Here is a 25,353-nt window from a genome sequence, read left to right on the forward strand (position 1 = left end):
AAAGAAGGTTTTTTTAAGAGAGAAGAAAAGAACATGTATTTAATATACCTTTTAATCATTTCCTTATTCAAAGATCTTCAATGGATCTTCAGTACCTACAGGGTAAATTCCAGCATCCTAAGCTGATATTTAATATATTCCATGATCTATATAGAATCTACCTCCCCAACACGTGCCCTCTTTATTTATGGATTTTCCCCAGAATATTACTTTGGGGTTTTTATCTAAGGAAAATCCTACATGTTCTTTAGACACAGCATCAAGGACTAAGAAGTTTTATATAAATAGCATTTATTGACTTTGGTCTTTACCATATTTACTTTTAACATTTTCTAAAATGCCCCCTTCAGATAATACTCCATATAACAGTAGTGGTGAATTAAGGGTGGTTTATTCCAGGAATTCTGACTCTAACTTCATCAAATATTTGTATCCTCGGTGTTCTGCATGTGGGATTATTTTTACAGGTTATAGAATTAAGACAATTGTAAAACTACTCTTCCCACTAATTTTCATTATCCTACCATCTTCTGCTAGCTATATAATAAATGTGTCTTCACTTTACTAAACACTTCCACTTTGGGAGAATTTTCTTACTCAATTTTTCCAAAGACTCCATTTTGTATGAAGTCAGCATCTAGCTTTTACTGAGAGTCTTTGGAGAACCTTCCCATGCCAAAGTTATTTAATAAAGGGTTTCTATTTTTTCATCATGATAAGGAATGCTGAATTTAAAAGATTTAATAAAAGCAGCAGGACTGGAGCATTTCTACCAGAAAATATGAAAATCAGATTTCCAAGAGCTGGGATAAAAAGACCACACTCTTTTTTTTTTAAATTTTATTTATTTATTTGACAGAGAGAAATTACAAGTACACCGAGAGGCAGGCAGAGAGAGAGAGAAGGAAGCAGGCTCCCTGCCGAGCAGAGAGCCCGATGCGGGACTCGATCCCAGGACCCTGAGATCATGACCTGAGCCGAAGGCAGCGGCTTAACCCACTGAGCCACCCAGGCGCCCCTCTTTTTTTTTTTTTTAAGATTTTATTTATTTGTTTGGAGGAGAGAGAGAGAGACAGACAGACAGAGATATCAAAGGAGAACACAAGCAGGGAGGAGAGGAAAAAGCAGGCTCCCTTCTTGGCAGGGAGCCCAACACAGGACTTGATCCCAGGACACAGGGATCATGATATGAGCTGAAGGTAGAAGCTCAACTGACTGAGCTACCCAGGTACTCTAGAAGACCACACTCTCATAGAGCAGTAAAAATTAAATTCCTGCAGATCTCCAAATCTAAGTGCAAATTTCGGACTCACCTGCATGTGTGAATGGAGATGTATCTTACAACTCCATGGGACTTTACATCTAACCAGCTCTTGGAGAGACTGTCACCAAAAAAAGCCCAAGAAAACAGGTAACTGTAACTCATCTCACACTTGGGTATTCCAAGACCAAAAGCAGTAAGTTGGATCTATAACACTAGTTCAGTTTCTATAAGGAAAATTAACAAAAATTCTTGCAACATCATTGTACTCTAAGGAGCCAATCCTACCCTCTTAAGAAGAAGTAATACTTTAATTAATCCCTAAGAACTAAAAGGACAGTTATAGTTAACTTTCATTAAGTATAGAAACCTTATATTATAATACACAGAAGTGAAATTTAGCAAGGTAGCCACCAAAATCATTTATGAAATTTTCCAGATTACACCACTTAGACCTCATGGGGCTCACCCACAAGTAGCCTGCAGTCCTCCAAGCCCTATATAATTCCTGCACTTGAACATTTTATGAGCATAAGGTCCATAGAAGTCATATCACAGACTTGGATAATGCATAATCCAAAGTGCCTCTACCAGTGGAATCAAAGACATATATGCTAAGAGAATTAAAAGAGAAAGGGGCTCCTGGGTAAGAAAATACGACTTACTCTGGTGTTAAATTGGGTCAAGCAGTAGTACATCAATGTACTGGGGTAGCTATTTCCAGATTTGTTGAACTCTAGGGTTTGATTCCTTTTGATTCTGGCCACTTTGAGTACATGTCATTTCTAGTACTTCCTTTATCACTGCAGTCAAAATATTTTGGTTGTATTCAAATGAACTTTGTTCACAGATTCTCCCTAGCCTCCTAGCACCATACCTTGGTTCATCTTGTTTCCTCTTCCTGGGAAGACTCTTCTCTTCTACCTGTCAGAAATACTGCCCATCTTTAAGGACTAGCTTAAAACCCAACCCCCTTCCTAAAGCCCTCCACAACTATCAATCTGTGGTGATTCCTACATCTTTTAAATTCCAACATCCTTTTATTTTCTTCAGTATTTATTGTTTTGTTTATCTGAAAATTTTTTCTATGTAAATATTTTTAATCCAGCTACATTATACTATTCTTAAACACAGAAATTAAGTTTTATAATGCTTTGTGTACCAAACATTGCCTAACATACTATATATCCTGGTGGAAATACATTAAATATTTGTTGATTAGTTGCTATCATCTATTACTTTCATGCTAATTTGCCTTTTATGCTGTTTCTCAAGGAAAACAAAACAAAACAAGACTCATAGATCCAGATTTAGAGATCCCATTCTGAGCTACTTTACAAAGCTTTCATTTGCACAGTCATGACATCATGTGTCAATAAGTGCATGTTGGTGCTGGAGTTCATGGCAGTCCTTAGGTATTAGGGAGTATGATGATCCAAGAGCTTAATTTTTAGAAACTGTTGGTGAGAGTCTACAAAAAAAAATTAAAATTCTCGTAAAACTCTCAGATCTTAGAGAATTCTACTGAAGTATGCCTCCCTATGAGGAACACTATTTTAATAAACTCAACCACTCTGAATTGTGGGATTAAAACAAAATCATTATGGTCATTATGACATAATACATTCAAAGCCTTAAAAATATATATATATATATATATTTGATTTTGATTTTGATAAATATTTTAAAAAATATATATTTTTTTTTATTTTGATTTTCAGTTTTACTTCTGGAAAATACATTCTAAATAAATAAAGATGTACACAAATAGCTACAAGGATATTTGTTATAGAACTAGAATATAATATGTAAAAATATTTAAAACCTAAATAACCAAAAATAGGTGATTGGTCAAATAAATTGTATACCATACAAGGGAGCCATTAAAATGTGTGCTATAGGGGCGCCTGGGTGGCTCAGTGGGTTAAAGCCTCTGCCTTCAGCCCAGGTCATGATCACAGGGTCCTGGGATCAAGCCCCATATTGGGCTTTCTGCTCAGCAGGGAGCCTGCTTCCCCCACTCTCTCTCTACCTGCCTCCCTGCCTACTTGTGATCTCCATCTGTCAAATAAATAAATAAAATCTTTTTAAAAAAATGTGTGCTATACAAGAATATATAATGAAATGGAAAGATTATATCAATATATTGTTATATGAAAAAAGAAGTTTTAAATATAATTGTATTTTGGGGCACCTGGGTAGCTCAGTTGGTTAAGCATCTGCCTTTGGCTCAGGTCATGATCTCAGAGTCCTGGGATCGAGCCCCTTGTCAGGCTTCCTGCTCAGCAGGGGTCTGCTTTTCCATCTCCCTCTGCCACTCCCGCTGCTTGTGCTCTCTCATGCACTTGCTCTCTGTCAAATAAATTAATGAAATCATATATATATATGATATCATATATATATATATATATATATATATATATAAAGATAATAGAGCGGGGGGGTGGTGGTCACCTGGGTGGCTCAGTTGGTTAAATGACTGCCTTTGGTTCAGTGCATGATCCTGGGGTCCCAGGATCAAGTCCCTGCTCAGTCTGCTTCTCACTCTGACCCTCTCCTCTCTCACGTTCTGTTTCACTCTCTCTCTCTAATAAATCTTTAATATATATATATGTATAATTGTATTTTTAAAGTACTAGAAATATAAACTTCAAATGTTGATTGTGATATGAAATCATCATATTTACAGATTTCCAAATTTTTTATAGTGAAGATGTACTTTTGTGTAAGGAATTTGAAAAATTTTAAGGTATTAAAAATTTAAGTAAATATCTAGCCACTACTCCAGAATTACTCATATAGGGTCACGTAACCTACAGCCAAGAAAAATGTATTATGTAAGCTTTTTTTTTTTTTTTAAAGTTGGCTCCACACCCAGAGTGGAGCCCAGCTCTGGTCTTGAACTCACAATCCTGAGATCAAGACCCAAGCTAAGATCAAGAGTCAGATACTTCACTGACTGAGCTATCCAGGTGCCCCTTCTATGTGTTCTGAATTAATCAGAGGACAAACTAAAGAAAGGACCTCACACCTTGATGACTTCTTTAGGAAAGTGAATGCATGTCATATGCCTAAAGCCAACCAATGAGATAAGACTGTGCGAAGAATATTCCTTCCTGACATTGTTTGTGCCTCACAACTCTTATTTTTGTTTGTAGGTCCATGGAAAGTGTATGTGTAAGCACAACACAGCAGGTACCCACTGCCAACACTGTGCACCATTATACAACGACCGCCCTTGGGAGGCAGCTGATGGCAAAACGGGATCTCCTCATGAGTGCAGAAGTGAGTACCAAGCTGACAAGACTAAAAGCCTTCTTTGTAAAGTAAACTTATCTGTGGACTGCTTGTTGTCTCTAGAAACACAGTATAAAGCGGTGGGTGAAAGGCACTGTGACCTACACAAACATAGCTCATATCACTGCTCACTATGACCTCAACCATTGGAAGCAATCACTGCTTGCAAAGTTGCCAGTGTGCCTATTTTGCCAACAATGTGTTGGCCATTTTCTTGGACATTTTGCAAGACCTTCTTGAAAAGTTGACAAAATAAAAACATGGCTAGACACAAGAGCCCCTGAAAATTATGGCATACAATTGCCCTCGTAGCTGAGATACCAAATTATAATCATAAAAATGGCTATCTCAAATTCAGTTCTCAAAACAGCCCTATAAAGCAACCAGGTGGTGTTAATCCCATGTGAGAGATCAGGAAATTGAGGCTCAGTAAGATTAACTAACTTGTCAAAGATAATAAATGATAGTCAGGACTTGATCCCAGCTCTTCAGTCTCCAAATTAAATGTTTCTTCCATAATACCATGATGCCTTCACTTATGATACTTAAAATGAAAAGTCAGATTTGAAATTAAGCCAGTTCGTCAAGAATGAGACTGCATTACTAGGGCTAACTTCTGGTTTGAGGTTGGAGATTAGATAAGAGGGTAAGAAATATGGGAATACAAACCATTTTTTTTCTTTGCGATTCAAAACATTCAGAGAAATACACATGCCCGTAACAATGTTTATACTTAAAAACTTCAGTTTTGCAAGAATTTAAAGGCAAGTTCTGTCAGTAACGTTGTGGGAAGTCTCTTCCCATACATCATTTGGAATCCTAGTTGATTTATTTAAGTTTCTCGGAAATGTAAGGGATTTCCTCTAAGCATAAATTTTAAATTATCTTATATTATGCTTTCTAAAGATTGTGAATCTCATCAAAAAATCATAACATGTCAAGGAAACAATGAAAAAACAATAGCACAAATACAGTTGACCTCCAGGAAAAGTCTGGATTCTTATTCTAAATCACTCATCAAGAGAATCTAAAGAATTTCTCCTAAATTCCTAGAGTGCCATTCTGGTCTTTCCACAGACACCAACTGCGTATCTAAATACATCTAGAACACAGAGACTTGTCACTTGGTGTTATTGATAATCTTATAAGTGCCTTTGCAAAATTATTACAAAAGAAATAATGCAGACCCCTTCTAAAAACAAAACCAAACCACCAAAAACCCAGGCTCTACAGGAGACTATCTTGTATTCCACCAAGTACATCAAATACTGAGGAATAGTGCCTCTTGAAAGACAAATCAGTCTACCTGCCAAGTTACTAACCCCTGTCCACTACAAGGTTCTTTCCAGGTTCATTAGTGAGCATGAATTTAGATCTGTGACTGCAATATGAATTTTCATTTTCAAATGAGGTCTGACAGTGTAGGGTTTTCTAAGCATGGTCAGGGGACTCCTAGTGATGACACTGGTGCTTGAGAAGAAGCAGGAATGGAAATGGTGAAGTGTTACTGTTAAAGAGGTAAAAAATGGATAACCACTCAAATAGTCTTTCCAAAACAAATGTCAACCCCAGCTGCTAAGGAAATAATAATATCTCTGTCTAAGAAGATACATCCATGCTTTGCTGACTTTCAAGCATATCCTACAACTTAATTTTTTTTATTTAAAATTTTAAAACTAAATAAAAGTCTCTGCCTTTTTATAGGCTTTTTTGAATCTTGTACTGTGCAAATGTGCACTACTTAAAAAACCAAAAATAAAATTAAATACCAACACTGTATGTTAGCTATGCTTCAATTAAAAAAAAAAAACTTAGCAATCATTACCTCATCTTTAACAGCCTGAATATTAGAGAATGTTATTTTAATTATTTGTTTTTCCTGCCATGACTTTTTTCCCCCCTCAGCCTGCAAGTGCAATGGGCATGCTGATGCCTGTCACTTTGACATTAGCGTGTGGGAGGCGTCAGGCAATCGCAGCGGTGGCGTCTGCATTGATTGTCAACACAATACGGAAGGTCAGCATTGCCAGCGATGTAAGCCAGGCTTCTACCGGGACCTCCGGAGACCCTTCTCTGCTCCAGATGCTTGCAAAAGTAAGTGAACTAGAGGTCCCTGGGGAAAAGCTTGACTTGTACAAAAGAGATGAATCTTTCCATCCTTCATATGCTGGTCCATGGGAGAGAGATCATGAAATTCTTAGTACACTCCAACACACTAGTTCCTTTCTTCACTGATAAGCGGCACAAATTTTTAACTTGTTAGGTGAAAAGAGTACCATATTCATAAAAGTAATCTCTTTAATCATACTGCATGAAGTAAAATTGTTTCCTGTAGCACCACATTTTGGAAAACAAGGTGAGAAATAAAGGGAAAAAAGGATGATGAAGAGGGAGAGATGTTTAAAATTATCTTAAGGGGCAGCTGGCTGGCTTGGTAGAGCAGGTGACTCTTGATCTTAGGGTTGTGAGTTCAAACCCCACATTTGGTATAGAGCTTACTTTAGAAGAGGGTATGTAAAATTATTTTAAATATTTTATTTATTTATTTGACACAGAGAGAGAGAGAGATCACAAGTAAGCAGAGCAGCAGGCAGAGAGAAAGGGGGAAGCTAGCTCTCTGCTGAGCAGAGAGCCTGATGCAGGGCTTGATCCCAGGACCCTTCATGACCCAAGCTGAAGGCAGAGGCTTAACCCACTGAGCCACCCAAGTGCCCCTGTAAAATTATCTTAAGACTAAATATATGAGTAGGACGTAGGCAATAAGCAGACTCAAACTGATAAAGAGTACTTGGGTCATTCGAACTTTCATCTATCTCCACGGCGAATTTGAACACCTGAAAAACCATGGGTTTGGGTGTCATTATGAATACACTTCGGCTGACACTGCCCTAACATAAACTAAGTTAGAACATAGCAATAATCCCCTACTCTTTCCCCAAATACTAAATTTTTATCGAATAGATTTTGCTTTTTTGTAGCATAATTCCAAGAGGAGATTTATATGAAAAAAGAGTAAAATTTTTTTTAAAAATAGGGGCTCAATTAATGAGACATTATCTGAAACATGACCGTGAAAGGTGCAGTCGGAGCTTCCGCAGATGTTCAATGTGTATTAAGAGTTCATCTAAATACATGAGTAGTTGCCGAAAAGACATAACTCTTAACTTGACGACAAAAAATACTCAAGACTATTAATGGAGATTGATGATCATGTACTTCCTTTTCCCACCAAGGACTCCGTGTTCTAGCTCAGAAACAGTGACCATAAGGTAGCAATATAATGGGAAATATCCATTTAATATTTGGGTTTTTTTTAATTTAAAGGAAAGTAATTCTATTGCTCTTAATAAATACATATTTTAAAACATCGGACAGGTGGTATCTACACGAAATTTGAGTGGGCTTGTTTGTTTTTCTCTAAGATTGTAAAAGACAGAAGGTGGCCCAGCTCACTTTTGACATTGAGCTCAAAATTTCTGTCTACATCTTACTATTTCTCTGAGAATACGGTTTCACTCTTGCTCTTTGTACTCAGAATTTCATTTTAATAGGTTTTGAACAGATCTAGAATAGAAGTTTCCCTGCTCCTTATGGCTATGTGACCCTGTGCCAGCTATTCAGGCTGTTTGGACTTTGATATTTTTTCTCCCCATAGGGCTGTAATGATAGCTATATAAGATAAAGTATATGAGGGGTGCCTGGGTGGCTCAGTTGGTTAAGCATCTGCCTTCAGCTCAGGTTATGATCCCAGGTCCTAGGATCGAGCCCCACCCACATGGTCAGGCTTCCTGCTCAGTGGGGAGTATGCTTCTCCCTCTCCCTGTCCCCCCTTCCTTGTGTATTCTCTTGCTAGCTCTCGCTCTCTCTCAAATAAATAAAGAAATAAAATCTTAGGGGAAAAAAAGATGTGAAAAAAAAAAGTATGTGAACTGTTTAGTGTACTGCCTATTATAGTACGCCTTCAAGAAATGAAAACTAGTATTATAATAACTATTATTGTCCTATATGATAGAAGATGGGAAATAATATTACAGCGTCCCTACTCTTTATTGATCAAAAATACCTATGTCAAAGATAATTACTTCTTTAAAACCTACAGGACCTTAGGGAATAAAATAAAAGCTCCTTAACCCCAAGTGCTGAATGAAGTGTTTGCCTATGAAATTGCTTAGATGCACAATATATTCAGTCTTAATACCATTTTCTACAGGATATATTTAAATAGATAGGGGGGTGACTGGTTGGCTCAGTCAGTAAAGTGTGTGACTCTTAATCTCAGGGTCATGTGTTCAAGCCCCATACTAGGCATGGAGCCTACTAAAATAATAATAATAAAATAAAATAAGATTAAAAAAAAATAAAAAGTGGGCACCTGGCTGGCTCAGTTGATGAAGCATATGACTCCTGATCTCAGGGTTGTGAGTTCAAGTTTCATTTGGGAGTAGAGAATTACTTAAAAATGAGATCTTAAAAAAAAGGAAATACATAGAGGATAGATAGATAGATAGATAATGTGCGCTGCATATCTTCAGACCACTAGCAGAAATGTTTAAAAAATGAGTATGTACAAACTACCAAGCATATGAAATAGGAAGGTAGATTAATTTATCATTAAGTGACTTAGATAAGGTAACTATCCTGTAGGACAACAGGCAACATTTTCAGAATACATTTTTCAAAGATACTATTAAATAACATTGACTTGAAACAGTAGGTTGTACAATGTACCTAACTTACATATTTGTTCTTTAAGTCATTCAATGAATATATTCTGAATGCCTGTTATATGCCAAGTGTTTGGGATACATCAGGGAACAAAACAAAGTTCTCTAACCATTAAAAACAGAAATAGAAAAAGGTTAGGGGTGCCTGGGTGGCCCAGTTGTTAAGCATCTGCCTTGGGCTCAGGTCATGATCCCAGAGTCCTAGGATCGAGCCCTACATCAGGCTCCAGGCTTAGCGGGAAGCCTGCTTCTCCCTCTCCCAATATCCCTGCTTGTATTCCCTCTCTCGCTGTCTCTCTCTGTCAAATAAATAAATAAAATCCTTAAGAAAAAGAAAGAAAAGGTTTATTGGCAAACTTGGAACCAAGATAAATACATTTTTAAATTTTTGCTTTGTTTTCTTTTTGTTATTGTGCTATGGCTCATATTCTTACAAAATATAAAAAGGTTGCCAGCTCTAGCTTTTGAAACCCTAGAGAGCTCACCACTTCAGAATTTTATAAAAAGAATGTGAAAAAGGAGATTAGTTAAAAGTTGACTCTTTATTAATGGTCACTACTTACATAACTATTCTAGAGACTTGTACAAAGATTTTAAAGTTTTGCTCCTCAAACTGCCAGTTCTATAAAAACATAAGCAAAACGTGAAACTAGTTGAAACTAACACATTAGATACAGTGTTTTCACAATGTTTATGTATGTGTGTGTGTAAATGTATTTATGTATGTATGTAGACAAATGGTATATACGTGTGTACATGTATGTTAGATCACACAAGGTGATCAGTATTGTGTTAGAGAGTGTGGAGGAGAGCCCATGAGGAGCAATTAACCAGAGTTGAGTGTTTTGAGTTTTGATGTAAGACCTGAGACCTGAAGTTTAATAGGAATCAACATAACATGGCTGTTCCTTCTGGAGAAAATAACCAGTGCCAAAAAGAAACAGAAGGAAGAAAGAATATGAAATATTATGAGAACTGAAAAAAAAAATACAGAATGACCAGAGAGGCAAGAAAAAGGGAAGGAAGGCAAGAGAAGGTAAGGGAATGAGAGTAGTAGATAAGATGGGTGGTTGGCTGGAGCTGTCCTCATCTTGGACACAGTCAGTGAGAAGGACCTGATTGAACTACTTACAAGTAGTTGATAATCAGCCAATAAATATCATTTAGCATAATTTTCCTGGGTCCTGCCAAGTTGATATTTATAGGCATTATCTAAGTATTAGAAGACCAAAAGCACCAAAGCCATTTCAGTGAAAACTCCCATCAAGACTACATTAATTTATTTTTTAAAAATGGAAACATTGTAAGGTAATTATAACAAATTTTTCTGAATTTGTTCCTCAACACTTTAAGTTGTTGTGAGATTCTGAAACACTTGAAGATAGAAACTACTACTACTGGGGTGCCTGGGTGGCTCAGTTGGTTAAGCAACTGCCTTTGGCTCAGGTCATGATTCTATAGTCCCAGGATCGAGTTCCACATCGGGCTCTCAGCTCCGTGGGGAGTCTGCTTCTCCCTCTGACCTCTCCCTTCTCATGCTTGTGCTCTCTCTCTCTCTCATTCTCTCTCTCAAATAAATAAATAAATCTTTAAAAAGAAAAAAGAAATGACTCTACTGAGTCAAATTGCTAATCACTCCTGAACAAATATTTTCATGGTATTTAATGTACCAAGTAAGGAAGTTATGAAAATAATTGATACTAATTTAGCCCTTTTAGTATAATTTGTAGGAAGTACATGGATTAGCGGGGGAAGATCTGTATTTCCTTCTTTCGTACTCTAGATAGTTCCCTGGTCCACTGATTAGATGGCTGAGGAAGGCACATCTCCATTCATTTTATGGTTATTCCAGCATATGTTTGGGACAAGTTGTCTGTGTCAGCTTCCTCAGCATGGATTTCCTTACTGGAGCTTCTTCCAGAATATTACTCTTTTTGTTCTTCTCTTCCCTTTTCTGAGCGAGGGGTAACTACCAACACTTATTAGCACATCCAATCCTTTCCCCTACTTTCACACTCTTCATAGTATATTATTTGAGTGACAATATATTTGGCAGAGTTTTCATTTTTATTTAGTAACATCTTCCTATCATTAACCACCTCCTTAACAGATGTGTCTACATATCACCTTCAGAGTTAGTAACTCTGATAATAAAGTGTATGATAAATAATGTACACATTTTATTTTTTTTAAAGATTTATTTATTTATGAGAGAGAGAGAAAGAAAGAACATGCACAAGTGGGGGATCCCTGCTGAGTGCGAAGCCCAACGTGTGGCTTGATCCCAGGACTCTGTGAGACCATGACCTAAGCCAAAATCAAGAGTCGGATGCTTAACTGACTGATCACCCAGGGGTCCCTGTACATAACATTTATGTTAGAGTGTACCAGATTTCATGCTAGATGCTGATAGAAATATTGCTGTAACTAGAACTTTTCTCCCAGTTAGTTCCCACCTTTCTTTTCTGAGGAAGGTAGTATGAGGAAAACAAGTCAATATTATGATATGATATTAAAAAATCCTAACTATCTCAGTATGTGTCTCTATCAACATGTACAATGTTATTCAAAATAACAATTTTATTTATTCTACTGTGCTTACCAAGGTGGAAAAGTAACCTGCTACTCAGTGTGTGGCCCATAGACCAGCCCCACTGGCATCATCCGGTTGCTGATTAGAAAATACAGAACTTCTTATTCCATCCCAGACCTACTGAATCAAACGTGCACTTTAAAAAATTTCCAGGTGACTGTATCATACTAAAGTTTAAGATTGCTTCAGTATGTTTTTCTTTTTTTTTTTTTAAGATTTTATTTTTAAGTAATCTCTGCACCCAATGTGGGGCTAAAACTCAAAAGCCTGGGAGCAAGAGTCACATGCTCTACCAAATGAGCCAGCCAACCATCCCCAGAATGCTTTTTAACAAAGGTTAAACACATCTTAGCACTTACTCTATGGTTAAGTTGGCTAGAACATCCTACTATTCCCTGAGCATCCAAATTAACCAAGATGTGCATTTCTATTTGTGTGCGTATGGACTTAGAATTTATAAAAATGAATTACAAAGAGATTTACTGAGAAAAAATGGATATCTGGATAAATATGTTTCCATAGTATGGTTTTTTCCTAAAGTTTGATTCATGGAACACTAACTTTATGAGATGTCAATTGGAATTAGATTAGGAAAATGTCTTCTATGACCTTCAATTTTAAGAAATGGTGAATTACTCAAAGATTTTTTTTCTTCAGGATTTTTCAGACCATTTAATATGCTAATGTTCCTTCTACACCTCCTATAAAGCTTTGAGGTGTCTCTCAAATTTAATCAGAGAACACTTTTCTTACTGGGACCTGTGTTCTACAGAATACACTGGAAAATACAGCTATTGTATCGTGACATATCTATATGATGACTTCACTTGGGGAGACATATCCCAGAAAATTCCTTCTGTATATTTGTATATTTGTTCCTCATTTCTAAGTGTTAGAGCCTATAACTATATATCAAGGAAATAATAAACTTTACATTCCTATCAACAAATAATCACAAACATAATATTAACTAAGGCTGGGCAGTCTAGTCTGCTGGACTGCCAGGGATGACTTATGAAAACATCTCTCCCTTATTTCCTACTTGATATCTTCTCAGGAATTTGGATCCATTGAAATTCTGAAGCAGCAGCCCAGACAAAATTTACTAGAAGTATAAATTATACCTCAGTTTAGCTAAGGAAACACTTACCGAGTACCTCCTCTCTGCGAGGCACTGTGGTAAAGCACTAGGTCTGTAAAGATGAAAAGCTCTTCCTTAAAAGATCTTTAATTCTAAATGGGGAGAAACGTAAGAAACAGATTATTTCAATATACTGTGGTGATGGTGATGATATAATAGATAATAGCTGACATTTGTTGAATGCCTACTAGTCTCTGTTCACTCTTCAAAAGGCTGTATATTTATTAACTCATTTAATTTTCACAAAAGCTCTTTGATAATTGGTACCATTATTATTCCCACTGTATGATCAAAACAATGAAAGAGATACATTGAGCGTCTTAGAGAAAGTGTAGGGTAGGGTGAAAGCAATTAAGGGAAGACTTCCCTAAAAGATGCCTTTGATACTTCTTTGGGGATTATTTTTATTTTTTTCTTCTAAAAGTACATAGTGTTTGTCTTACTTTCTCATCAATGATTGCCTTTGTTGACTTTTATGAGTTGATCTAGAAAGTGAAACGAATTGATGTTATTCTTCCTCATAGAACACATTTCATAGAATACTTACCTGGACACATTATTCCAGCCAAGAAATATCGGTGACATTCATCTTGGGACTGTGTTCACAGTTAGCTCTTTGCCAATAAGTCAAGGATTTATTGGCCCTATTGATGTTCCAGGCTATTTTTTTCCCTTCCACTCTCCTGACAAGCACTTCGCTAAATGTTATTGTTCCTATTATACATTTTTAGTTGATGGTCATAAATTCATCAAGCCTGAATAAAAAGAGCTCTAAACCTAATCTACTAGCCGAAAGATTTATTCCTGTGAATAATGAAATCAACTCTATTCTCACTTCCTCTTTATTCCAGCCTTAAGCAGAACCAACTGTGGGACCCAAACAATCAACTACACTTTTCCATAGCCAAGAAAGTACTTCTGAGGATTCCAGAGCTGTTTGTTTTTTTAAGGCTAGTAGAGATCATTGAGACTAAATTTATTTCTACAACTCAGAAAAAAAAAATGTAAAGGACAGTGCATTTAAGGTCTGTAAACACAAGGGAAAATGTGAATCTTTCCAGCTGAATCTAGGGCTGAAGGCAGAATGGAGGCTCAACTTGGTTGGCTGCTAAGGTACAGAAGTAAAAAGGAAGATGTAATTATCACTGTGTACTAAGATACTTTGAGGAATACTGTCTTTCTGTTTTAAAAGAGCAGTCTCTTTTAGAGTAACTCACTTGAAATCTTGAATGTCCCTTAGGTACCTTTGGTAGCCTATCACCTAAGTAGATTTTCTTTTGGCAGACATTAAAAATATGAGAATAACCCACTGAACAGTAGTGTGCTAGCTTTCTTGTGAGGGGAAATGCCCTGATTTGTAGCACTGGCCAATTTTTGTGGCTTAAGTATTCCCCCCAATTTCAAGCTATCAGATCATTTTTCAAATCAAGAACTCAGACAGACGCAGACTCTATACCACAGGTGAAATGGTGTCTCTCCCTTGAATGAAGTCTTGCCTCAGCCTCTTTCTCTAATCTCAAGCACTGCCTCAATCTAATCATTAGTTCCTAAACCTGTCAATGGATCAGAGTCAATTGGAGCACTTATTGAAAATATGAACTCTCACAGCCCTTCCCTAGATCTTCTGAATCAGATTCTCCAACAGGAACTGAGGGCAGAAATCTGTATCTTTTTCTAAAAAGCATCATTGGTGATTCTGATTCAGTCTTTTGGTCCCCTGGCCAGCACTTGAGAACCATTGCATATACCATTATTTCCAGTGTGATCTCTATCACTTCCATCCTTGGATGAAAGATTTTGAGCTAATAATCATCTATAACTTAATCTACTCACTGAATTAACCATATCTTTGACAGAAAATCCTAAAGGATTACTAAAACTCTGGCTAGACATTTTTTCTGACTCAAAGATAGATATAAATTCTCATAAGCATTTATGTCACTTATCTTTTCCTCTGAAGAATGTCTAACTTAGGACTTCTGCTTTTCTTTAAAAAAAAAAAAAATTCTGGCAGAATTCTAAGATGTCTGTCTTTCGTGTAACAGTTTTAAAATAAATGCCTAGTGATTCCATTCAGAAAACTCCTTCTTATTCATAATATATAAATTAATTTACCATGAGTACCTCATATTTTTTTTTTCTTTTTTGAGAGAGATCAGAAGTAGGCAGAGAGGCAGGCAGAGAGAGAGGAGGAAGCAGGCTCCCTGCCAAGCAGAGAGCCTGATGCGGGGCTTGATCCCAGGACCCTGGGATCATGACCTGAGCCCAAGGCAGAGGCTTTAACCCACTGAGCCACCCAGGTGCCCCATGAATACCTCATATTTTAAAGTGCATTACTGTGTAATGAGACTGGATTTATGATAAAATTAGCTTACCATTACACTGACAATTTATTTTTATTTCTGCATTCACATACTTCAGAACGTAGCACTAAACCACTATAGGATGTGATTGTGTATGATTAAATAATCATTGACTGTAGTTCTTCGTGAAGCTCCATTCTGGCCCCCCACCACATTTTGACACCAAAGAATAACTTAAATGTTAGATTCATTGAAAATTGGCTGTGGAATATTGACAGCTATTCTATGACATTTCTCTACAGAAAATTTCTCATGCTTCAATAGAACACATGGTCTGAAATAGATGTTGGAAGAAATGCTTTATAGAATAGAATTTACTCTCTTTTTTTAGGAAAGAGCCAGTTAGCTCTTTACCATAAATTTATTGACTTTTGTGTTGTGACGTATTTTTAACTATTGCATAGTCTCTCTCCCTATTTAAAGAAAAATCAGCAAATGGCAAAGAAAGCGGGATTTATTCCCTGTCAAAGTAAACAACTTCTTAAAAAACCGACATGCCCTTCCTTCCTCCCCGGTGGGCCAAAATAAATGTAGTCAATTGCCTTTCAGCAGGGAGTGAATAAAAATAAACTTGGTCCTTCTGCCCTAAAACCCAAACCAAGTGTTTACCAAGATACTGTTTTGTTACTTGGTTACCATTACCCTGCCTAGTGAGCTATCTTTGTAAAGAACTTTATCATCCATCCAAATCTATCTCCTTTTTTTTCTTCTTGCTCTTCTTCTTCTTTTCTTCTTTCTATCTTAGGTGAAAACTGCTCAGCTGATGGAAACACAGTGCCTACAATGGGTGACTGTCTTGTTGCAGACTGTCTTTCCATCCTTCACAGTCTACACAAATATCACCTTCTCATCATGGTCCCAAGAAGAATCTCGGTGTTTCTCCACTTGTTTGTACCTCTAGTTAATAATTACTTCATTCTACTTTTAGGATGGTTATTCCTTCCCTTTAAATTCCCCCAGAAGTAAAATTTTGAAATTCATTAAATCCATAATACCTTACCACAACAACACATTTAGGTAAAGCCATGATGCTTCCCACTTTTTACCCATGTTCCATGTACCTATGTTCCAGCCCATATCAGAAAAGGACTTTTTCCCAAGGGTCATTAAAATGTCTTCCTTATAGCAGCTTAGTGGGCTTTTTCTTTCAAAATATAGTTTCCACAAAGCACAAATCCGTTTTATGTCTTATAAACAACACAGACATCCTTGTTTTATGCTAAAAGCAATGATTTCAGCATAGAATCAGTATAAAGTAACAGTTTTTGAAAAGCAAACTGTAAATAGAACCAGTCACTTGGCAATAATAGCTGAGAAGCTTTAATCTCAGCTTTTAAAAAATCTAGGGTGTAAAACCAGAGGATTAAGAACTGAGAGAGACAGAAAAAATTCGTATATCATAATGTAGTAATCATACTAGGACTATCCTTTAAAAAGGTCAAATGATATAAATTAAAACTACCACCCCCCAAAAGGAGAAATTTTATGAACTGATAAATAATAAAATCAGTCACATTTGGGAAGAGAAGTGGGAGAGGTCACAAAATTCTCTAACATCTCTCTAAAACAGAACGTGTAATTCATTGAATAAATAAATGCCATTCTGCATTTGATGAGGACAAGCAATAAATAATCAATAAATAATTATAATATATCAAAACTCTCAGAAATTCTGGACAAAATTAAATAGGCTATAAAGAAGAGAAGTAACATTTATTGAATGACTACTATGGGCCAGACACTGTGGCTGGGCAATTTACATAAGCCATGTCATTTAGCAATCTTTAGGAGTTAGGCAGTATTTTTTATATTTTACAAATGAGGACACTGAGGCTTAAATTAACTATTTAATTTGCCCAGGTTCACACAGCTGGTCTGAAACAGGGCTGGAATTTGAACCCAGGTTTGTTTGACCCTGAAGACTGATCCAAAGACATACAAAGATCTAAAAAACTTGATTCTACACTGTGTTCTGGTTGATGAAAACAAAATGAATCTTAAAATGCAGAAATAATCGGTTATGTGTATTAGAACAAAAACTATTTTTTAAAGATTTTATTTATTTGACAGATCACAAGTAGACAGAGAGGCAGGCAGAGAGAGAGTAGGAAGCAGGCTCCCCACTGAGCAGAGAGCCCGATGCGGGGCTGGTTTCCAGGACCCTGGGATCATGACTGAGCCCAAGGCAGAGGCTTTAACCCACTGAGCCACCCAGGTGCCCCAGAACCAAAAATAATTTTTCAAAGGAACCTAGACTTGGGTTTTGAATAAGACCCTGCTTCCTGATGAATAGCCATGTAAAGTTTGAACCTAAAAAGCTGCATTTATGGGGCACCTGGATGGCTCAGTGGGTTAGTCTCTGCCTTTGGCTCAGGTCGTGATCCCAGGGTTCTGGGATCCAGCCCCGCATTGGGCTCTCTGCTCGGCAGGGAGCGGCTTCCTCCTCTCTCTCTTGTGATCTAGAGATCTACTTGTGATCTCTGTCTGCCAAATAAATAGATACAAATGTTAAAAAAAAAAGCTGCATTTATCTTAAAGAATCTTAGTATAAGAAAGATGTAGACAACAGAGGAGGGTTCCACATAGGCCAACAAAACACGAAGAGAGACACTAATGAATAAATATGAAAGAGGCTGAATATTCTCAACTTAACTAGGAAACTGCTCAGAAAGAACACAACAACTTTCTTCACACAGTCAAAAGCTATTAGGGGACATAGGGAGTGGCAAAACATAATTTACTTCCCTAGAACAAAGAGCCGTAATTAGATGTAATTGGGTGAAAGTGAGGAAAAAAGATTGATTAATGTGAAAAAAAAATTGCACTGCCAGTGAAAGGCATTTGTGGGTGGGGAATGTCTCCTACAGAGTTAGAATAAAGAACTTTTATCACAAATAATAAATAATAAAACTTGACTGAGTGAAGCATTAAATGTAGGGAACAGTCTCGCATGGGGAAAACTCAGGATAACATTCTATTTCACCATTTCAGTTTTCTGTTGTTGTTTCTGTTGTGCGTGTGTTTGTTTGCTCTGTTTCTAATGTCTTGTGATTGCAATTCTGTGGTGCCAAAATGCTAAAAAGCTATAAAAGAGAGAATACAAGCCTTTCAGAAGGTTCATCAACACGTATTTCATGCTCATCACTCATTCAGAGGAGCATTCATTCAACAAAGATTGAGAGAGTCCCTAAAATGGGTCAGCGTGGTCCTAGGTAGATGTGGTTTCTACCTTCTAGGCCTTCACAGTGTAGTATGGAGACAGCAGGGAGGTAAAAATCATAAAGAGATTACACCGGGGGCCAGAAGATCATCAACCATTAAGAAATATTTATTAAGTGATAATAATTCATCCATTTTTTTTTCATTTTTTAAAACTCACCACAGCTTTACACAGTATTTACCTTGTGGCAGGCCTATTGTATTCACTGTGTATACAACAAAACAGAGTCCCTAACTCCATGGAAACAGACTGTTAATAAATTTTTCCATGTAAATACATAGTTAAAAACTGTAGGGGCAGCTGACTCAGTCAGTGGAGCATGTGACTCTTTTGAGTTTGGGGTTATGAGTTCGAGCCCCACATTGGGTGTAGTGATTACTTGAAAACAAAATCTTTAAAAAAACATACTTGCTCTGAAGAAAAAGGTACCATGAGAGATTATACACAGGGATGAACCACATCAATTCAAAGAAGAGGACGGATGAGGTCAATAGGGATTCTTTATCCAAAGGAAGAAGGAGTTGGGGATGACCAGGGTCCTGACTAGGTGCCTGCATAAATGATGCCTTGCATGGAACAGGAATTACAGGAGCCTTTCTTCAACAAAAAGATAAAGGTGTTTGATGTAACCAAATTCCCCCGAGCTAAATACAGTATCTAAAATTACACTTAAAAGTTTTCCTGTAACAGAATTTGCACACTCAAAAGTACAAATTCTTCTTCAGCTTTAAATGGAGTAGCAACCCAGGAATATGAAATTGGCTATTTAGCTATCTAAATTTTTTTAGATATACCCAGGAATAAATAGGAACTGGCTCAGTTACAATTTGTAAACAGGAAGAATACAGAAATCAAACGAAGGGTCTGAGCGGTGGTCATAGTAAAGCTTCAAAAATAAAGGGTATGGCTTTTGTATTCATTTGCATTACTCATTTAAAGTTCATAGAAAAGATAGGAAATATACTTAAATACATTTATTTTTAAAAGCATTTAATAGGGGCACAAATGACTAGACTTATGCGTATACTGATCTCCTTCAGCATGGGATGTACAGTAACTCAAGAGACATTGTATTTCAGTAAGTGAAAGGCAAGTCTTCATTTAGTTTATTTTCTGATTAGATTTATTCTTGCATAATTTTATTTGAAATTAACATTTATCTTGAATATTGTGGCCCTATCTTTGAACACGATGTGATTATATTTAAAGGATAAATAAAAATGTTCCCTAGGAGAGTAAAGGGGTCAACCATCTTGCCTTTGACAACTGCCTTTGTTTACAATTTTTTCTTTATTTTTCCATAGTTGTTCATCCACTAGCAGAGATAATCGATAGCAGAAGGAAAGGAGAAAATAGTACTAAAAAAGACAGAAGACTTTATTTTATCTAACATTTAACTTCACAATTGATACAGTTATAATAGATCATACTGTCTCTTTTCTGTTTAGAGCTGCATCTCAGTCATTGCCTTTAACTCCAATTTTAAGAATTTCAGGGGGGAGCTCTTGAAATGGCTTCGATATTTAAAATCCCCCATCAGAAATCTTATAGGGCCTTGGCCTTTTCAGGGGAAGACAGTGGTGGGAGGCTGGGAAGCTCTGCGGAAGGAGGGGCCGCTGGGCAGCAGTGAAAGGCCTTGACAAGCTGCTGCTTTCCCAGCTAAAGGCCTTGAACTTTGAATTCTGTTTTTAGAAAGGCTAAATCAGGAGCAAATACTTCCAGGGTGTGTTGCTCCCAGTGTTGCCTTTACTAACAAAACAGCAAAAGCTACAGCCATCAGGTAATACTAAGGAGTCGTGGTGATTTTTAAAAGGAACAAGATGCTGAACTCAACTGGGTGTTTCAACAGTAGGCTCGGCATCGCAGATCACTCTGAATGAAAGGTGTGCAAACGACTCAGAGTTTGGGTGAAGGTGGAGATAAAGAGAAAAGGCAGCAATGGTTTCCTTTGACTCCACCACCAAAAGCTTTAACAACCCCCTCAGAATAAAGGAAGCCATAACTCTCCCATTATGTCCCTGACCATTCTGTATTCCTGTTTACATACTTACTATGTTCACGTAGGTTGACAGCTGTGACTCTTGTCCTAGATTATGTGGTGGGATATCTCCCTATAAACAACAGGATCATAGATCATACCCTACTTGTCTTCAGTATACTCTCATCCCCAAAAGGGGAGTAAGAGCAGATGGAATGTATTTGATCTAAAGAAAAGTACATGTAGTTAGGAGATTAACCTAATTCTCTAAGACAAAGTAGTCAAGAAAGCTGTTTGCCACCAAATTCCTCCCAGGGGCAAAGTGAAGAATTTCAGCCTATTTTGGAAACCAAATTGTTAAAATTGTTTAAAAAAAAAATGAAAAGATAGAAATTAAAAGAATAAAGAATAAAAATAAATAAATAACAACTCATATCTGCAATAAGACAGTTATTCCTCTGTGTCCCCATGCACCCCGGGCTATCTCGGTTATAACATTTACTGTCTGTAAATTAGGTATTTCATATCTCTCTTCATTCACTGAAGAGTTAGTTATGACTCCACATTCTTCTTTATATCTTAAGCCTCTGGCATAGTTCATGTTAACATTAAAGTTCAGAAACTCCTTGGCAAAGGTGTGACTGACTGAATGAATGAATGAATGAATGGTGGACTTTTAAAAAATACATTGGAGCGTCTGGCTGGCTTGGTCGGTAGAGTATGCAACTCTTGATCTCAGGGTCATGAGTTTGAGCCCCCATGTTGGGCATAGATATTACTTAATTAAAAAAATTGTTTTAATTAATATGGTTCAGTCAGATAATACTAACAGTTACTCTCTGAGCTTTTGGTGCTACTAACTCCTGATACATTGCTAACTATATACAATATCTTATTCAGTCCTCCCACAGGAACCCTATGGCATAGGTATTATTACACTTAATCCATCAATAAGAAAACTGAAATGAGGAGTTTAATTTCACAAACTCTTACAAAGACCAAGCTTCATAACCAGAATTTTAATTCACCTAGGCTGACTTTTAGGTTGGTGCCCTTCCTATGTTCTCTCTTTCTATTTTATTGCCTATCTTATAGGCAATTTCTGAACAAGCTGTATTGTAATTGAAACAATTAATTTCAAAAAATTTCAATTAATTTTAGATAAACAAGGTTATTTAAAGATGTGTTCGACCATTATTTTACAAACGGTATGTTTCCTGGTAGAAGACACTCCAGAACAGCCCCACATCTTAACTCTTTTCTGTAAATGCCTATAGAGGGACAGTGTTTCACACAATATACAGGTAGCTGAAAACATGTATCTGTAAATAAAATTTGAATATATGTAGCAATTATATATTTATTACGGAAGGGAATGTGTTGTGAAATCTTTTGTAAAAGTACCCATTTACTTTCCTTCATCTCACCTGTTTTGAATATTTTGTATTATTTCAGGGTTTCTTATAACAGGAGACATCAGTACACAATGTACTATTTAAAATTAGCTGTTTGTGTTGTTAAAGAGATCTTGTGATAATATTTAGGAATTTAAAGTGACATTTTCAAATAATTTTATTCTGCTAATTTGGTTGAGAGAACTACAATGGGCAAATGGTTTCGGGCAGGGGCTTGGGACGGGTGATAATAATTCCAATAATGAATCACTTCATACCTAGAGAGGCCACATAGCTTTGAAATATATCTGGCTGCCACTCAAAGCACCATTTTGGCTTTTAAAGACAGTGCACCATAGCTTTACCAAAAATTAATAATAAAAAATAATTAAGTTCAGAATTATAGTATATGATAATAGTTCGATCTTTACTATTATCGTGCAACAAAAAGACAAAGTTATGTCAATAATTTATGTCATTCCACTGGGTTGCAACTTTGGCATTCATTGTAGTGAATATGTAAAAAGCCAGGTGCTTAGGTTGCACTTTAGAATCAACAATCAGCTGGAACTAGAGGGTATCATGCTTAGCAAAATAAGTCAATCGGAGAAAGACAACTATCATATGATCTCCCTGATATGAGGAAGTGGAGATGCAACATGGGGAGTTAAGGGGGTAGGAGAAGAATAAATGAAACAAGATGGGATTGGGAGGGAGACAAACCATAAGTGACTCGTAATCTCACAAAACAAACTGAGGGTTGCTGGGAGGAGGGGGTGTGGGGGGGGTGGGGGTATGGACATTGGGGAGGGTATGTGCTAAGGTGAGTGCTGTGAAGTGTGTAAACATGTTGATTCACAGACCTTACCCCTGGGGATAAAAATATATGTTTATAAAAAATAAAAAGAATCAACAATCAGCAAGAAGTATATGTTGGAGAATCAGAACCTGAACCAGAATCTAGGCAGACCTTTTTTTCCCCCCAAGCAAGAAGAATATAAGAAATGCAGATTATGTGTGTCAGATATTGACTGTTCCACAAACTTAAGGAGAGAGGTATGCAAGGCAAGCCTTGGTGTGCAGTTTTAAAAAGTATGTCATGAAAAGTGTCAGTGCTGTCTGCCTGGAGCTAGTTCTGCATAGTTTCCAAGTGGTATTTTTATCTTGTAATTATGTAAAAAGTCACACTGACAGAAATCCACCAGCACATGTGATAGAATCACATTCTTCTCTGGCCATTCCTGAGATGTGTGTAGGTTTTAAAGTATATGGTAGTACAGAGAGGTCAAATCCTAGAAAGGCTTGAATTTTCTATTAGAGTAAAAGATAATGGTGGCAATGGGAAACTATATATTACAATAGCGGGAAATCCAAGACCTCTTTCATCTGGCTCCCCTATCTGCTGTCAAGAACTAAGCTGACTTAGAACTGAATATTGCAGTAAATATTGATTTAGTCTTCTCAAAATGATGAAATGTTTGTGTTGGATTATGCGATTTCATTTAATGTCTCCGCATAGCACTTTGATACATTTTGTGTGACATATTATATAATTCTCCAAATTATTTCCTAGTTAATTAATTAATTAAAAACAAATAACAAAGCAACAGTGCCTTGCTAGCTTAAGAGACATATTCGTCATTCACTTTCATAAACTAGAAATGTGAAAATCTTCCTCAATTTGTTTGTCTCTTAACAGCGCCTTTCTCCTCCTCATCCTGATGACCTCCAAGTCCCATCATTTCAACCTTTCCTCCTGTTCTAGCATCTACTCTCTTAGTCCGGTTCCTTGTTTTCTCTGATTTCTTTTGTTTCCCTGCCATCAGTTTCTCCCTACTCTAGTCTGTTTCATGCAATGCCACAAAAGCATCTTCAAAATTAAGTTGTAACCATGTCATAATTCTGCTTTTTTTTTTTTTTTTTTGAAGTGTTATTTCCTATGGCTTTTTATTCCCACAGCACAAAATTCAGCTTCTTGGGTTCGGCCCTTCTACAGTTTGGCTCCAACCCTAACTCTATGCTTTTTTTTCCTGCCTCCTCAACTTCAACAGTCTTCCACTCAATGTACGTTCTAAAATTCTCACACTCCCCAAAGAGGCCATGCCCTTTCACACATGATCCCCACAGCCTGGAATGTCCTTCAGGTCAGTTTCACAAGTGATGACATGGGCATCTACTATCCACCAGACACTGTTCTGGAGACTGGAAAACAAAAATAATAAGATAAAGATCCTGTCCGTTAGTCCAGAATCTCATAGTAAGGGCAACAGGCATCCAACCAAATAATAATAATGGACTATAATGCACACAAAATAGAAATAGACATTAAAAGCCGAGGCAGCATAGAGGGGAGAGTACTAAACTGTCTGGAGAGAGTGCGACAAAGAAGGATGTCAGGGTTCAGATGGACAAGAAGGGAAAGAAAACACAGGAATGACAAGGGGCCCTGGGGCACGAAAGAGCTTCACATTTTCAGGGAGCAGGAAGATCTTCCACGTATAATGCAGACACATAAAATGCAGTGATGATGAACTATTCAGTTAAAAGTGGTGAAGAAGCTACATTTTGTGGTATGTGTCTTTTACCACAATTAAATTTTGTTTTAATTATTTAAAATAAATGCAATGGGGAGCATATCTAAGACTGGAATACACAACCGCCTATCTTCTCCCTCCCTTTCAGCTTGCCGACTCCTACTCATCTTTTAGGATCAGCTCAGGTATCTAAATAACCCCTTCTTTAGAATCCCCATGTGAAAAATAAACTCAAAATGGATGAAAGACCTAAACGTGAGACAGGAATCCATCAAAATCCTAAAGGAGAACACGGGCAGCAATATCTTCAATCTCAGCCACAGCAACTTCTTGCTAGACACATCTCCAAAGGCAAGAGAAACAAAGGCAAAGATGAACTATTGGGATTTCATCAAGATAAAAATCTTTTGCACAGCAGAGGAAACAGTCAACAAAACCAAAAGACAACCGACAAAATGGGAGAAGATATTTACAAATGTTTTATCAGAGAAAGGGCTAGTGTCCAAGATCTGTAAAGAACTTACCAAATGCAACACCCTTTGGGGACAAATAATCCAGCCAAGAAATGGACAGAAGACGTGAAAGACATTTTTGCAAAGAAGACATCCAGATGGCCAACAGACACATGAAAAATGCTCAACATCACATGGTATCAGGGAAATACAAACCAAAACCACCATGCGATACCACCTCATACTAGTCAGAATGGCTAAAATTAACAAGTCAGGAAACAACAGATGCTGGGGAGGATGCAGAGAAAGGGGAACCCTCCTACACTGCTGGTGGGAATGTAAGCTGGTGCAGCCACTCTGGAAAACAGCATGGAGTTTCCTCAAAAAGTTGAAAAT

General features: G+C 37.0%; 1 protein-coding gene across 2 annotated transcripts in view; it reads left to right on the forward strand.

The window, feature by feature from the left end:
- Nucleotides 1-25,353, forward strand: part of NTN4 (netrin 4) — a 112,247-nt gene that overhangs the window by 65,763 nt on the left and 21,131 nt on the right. For both annotated transcript variants that reach the window (XM_032346734.1, XM_032346735.1), the window contains exons 4-5: nucleotides 4,420-4,546; nucleotides 6,464-6,652. In XM_032346734.1, coding sequence (XP_032202625.1) covers nucleotides 4,420-4,546; nucleotides 6,464-6,652 — 316 coding nt within the window. The remainder of the gene's footprint in view (nucleotides 1-4,419; nucleotides 4,547-6,463; nucleotides 6,653-25,353) is intronic.

Source organism: Mustela erminea, chromosome 6, assembly GCF_009829155.1.
Source record: "Mustela erminea isolate mMusErm1 chromosome 6, mMusErm1.Pri, whole genome shotgun sequence".
In the NCBI taxonomy this organism is placed as follows: domain Eukaryota; kingdom Metazoa; phylum Chordata; class Mammalia; order Carnivora; family Mustelidae; genus Mustela; species Mustela erminea.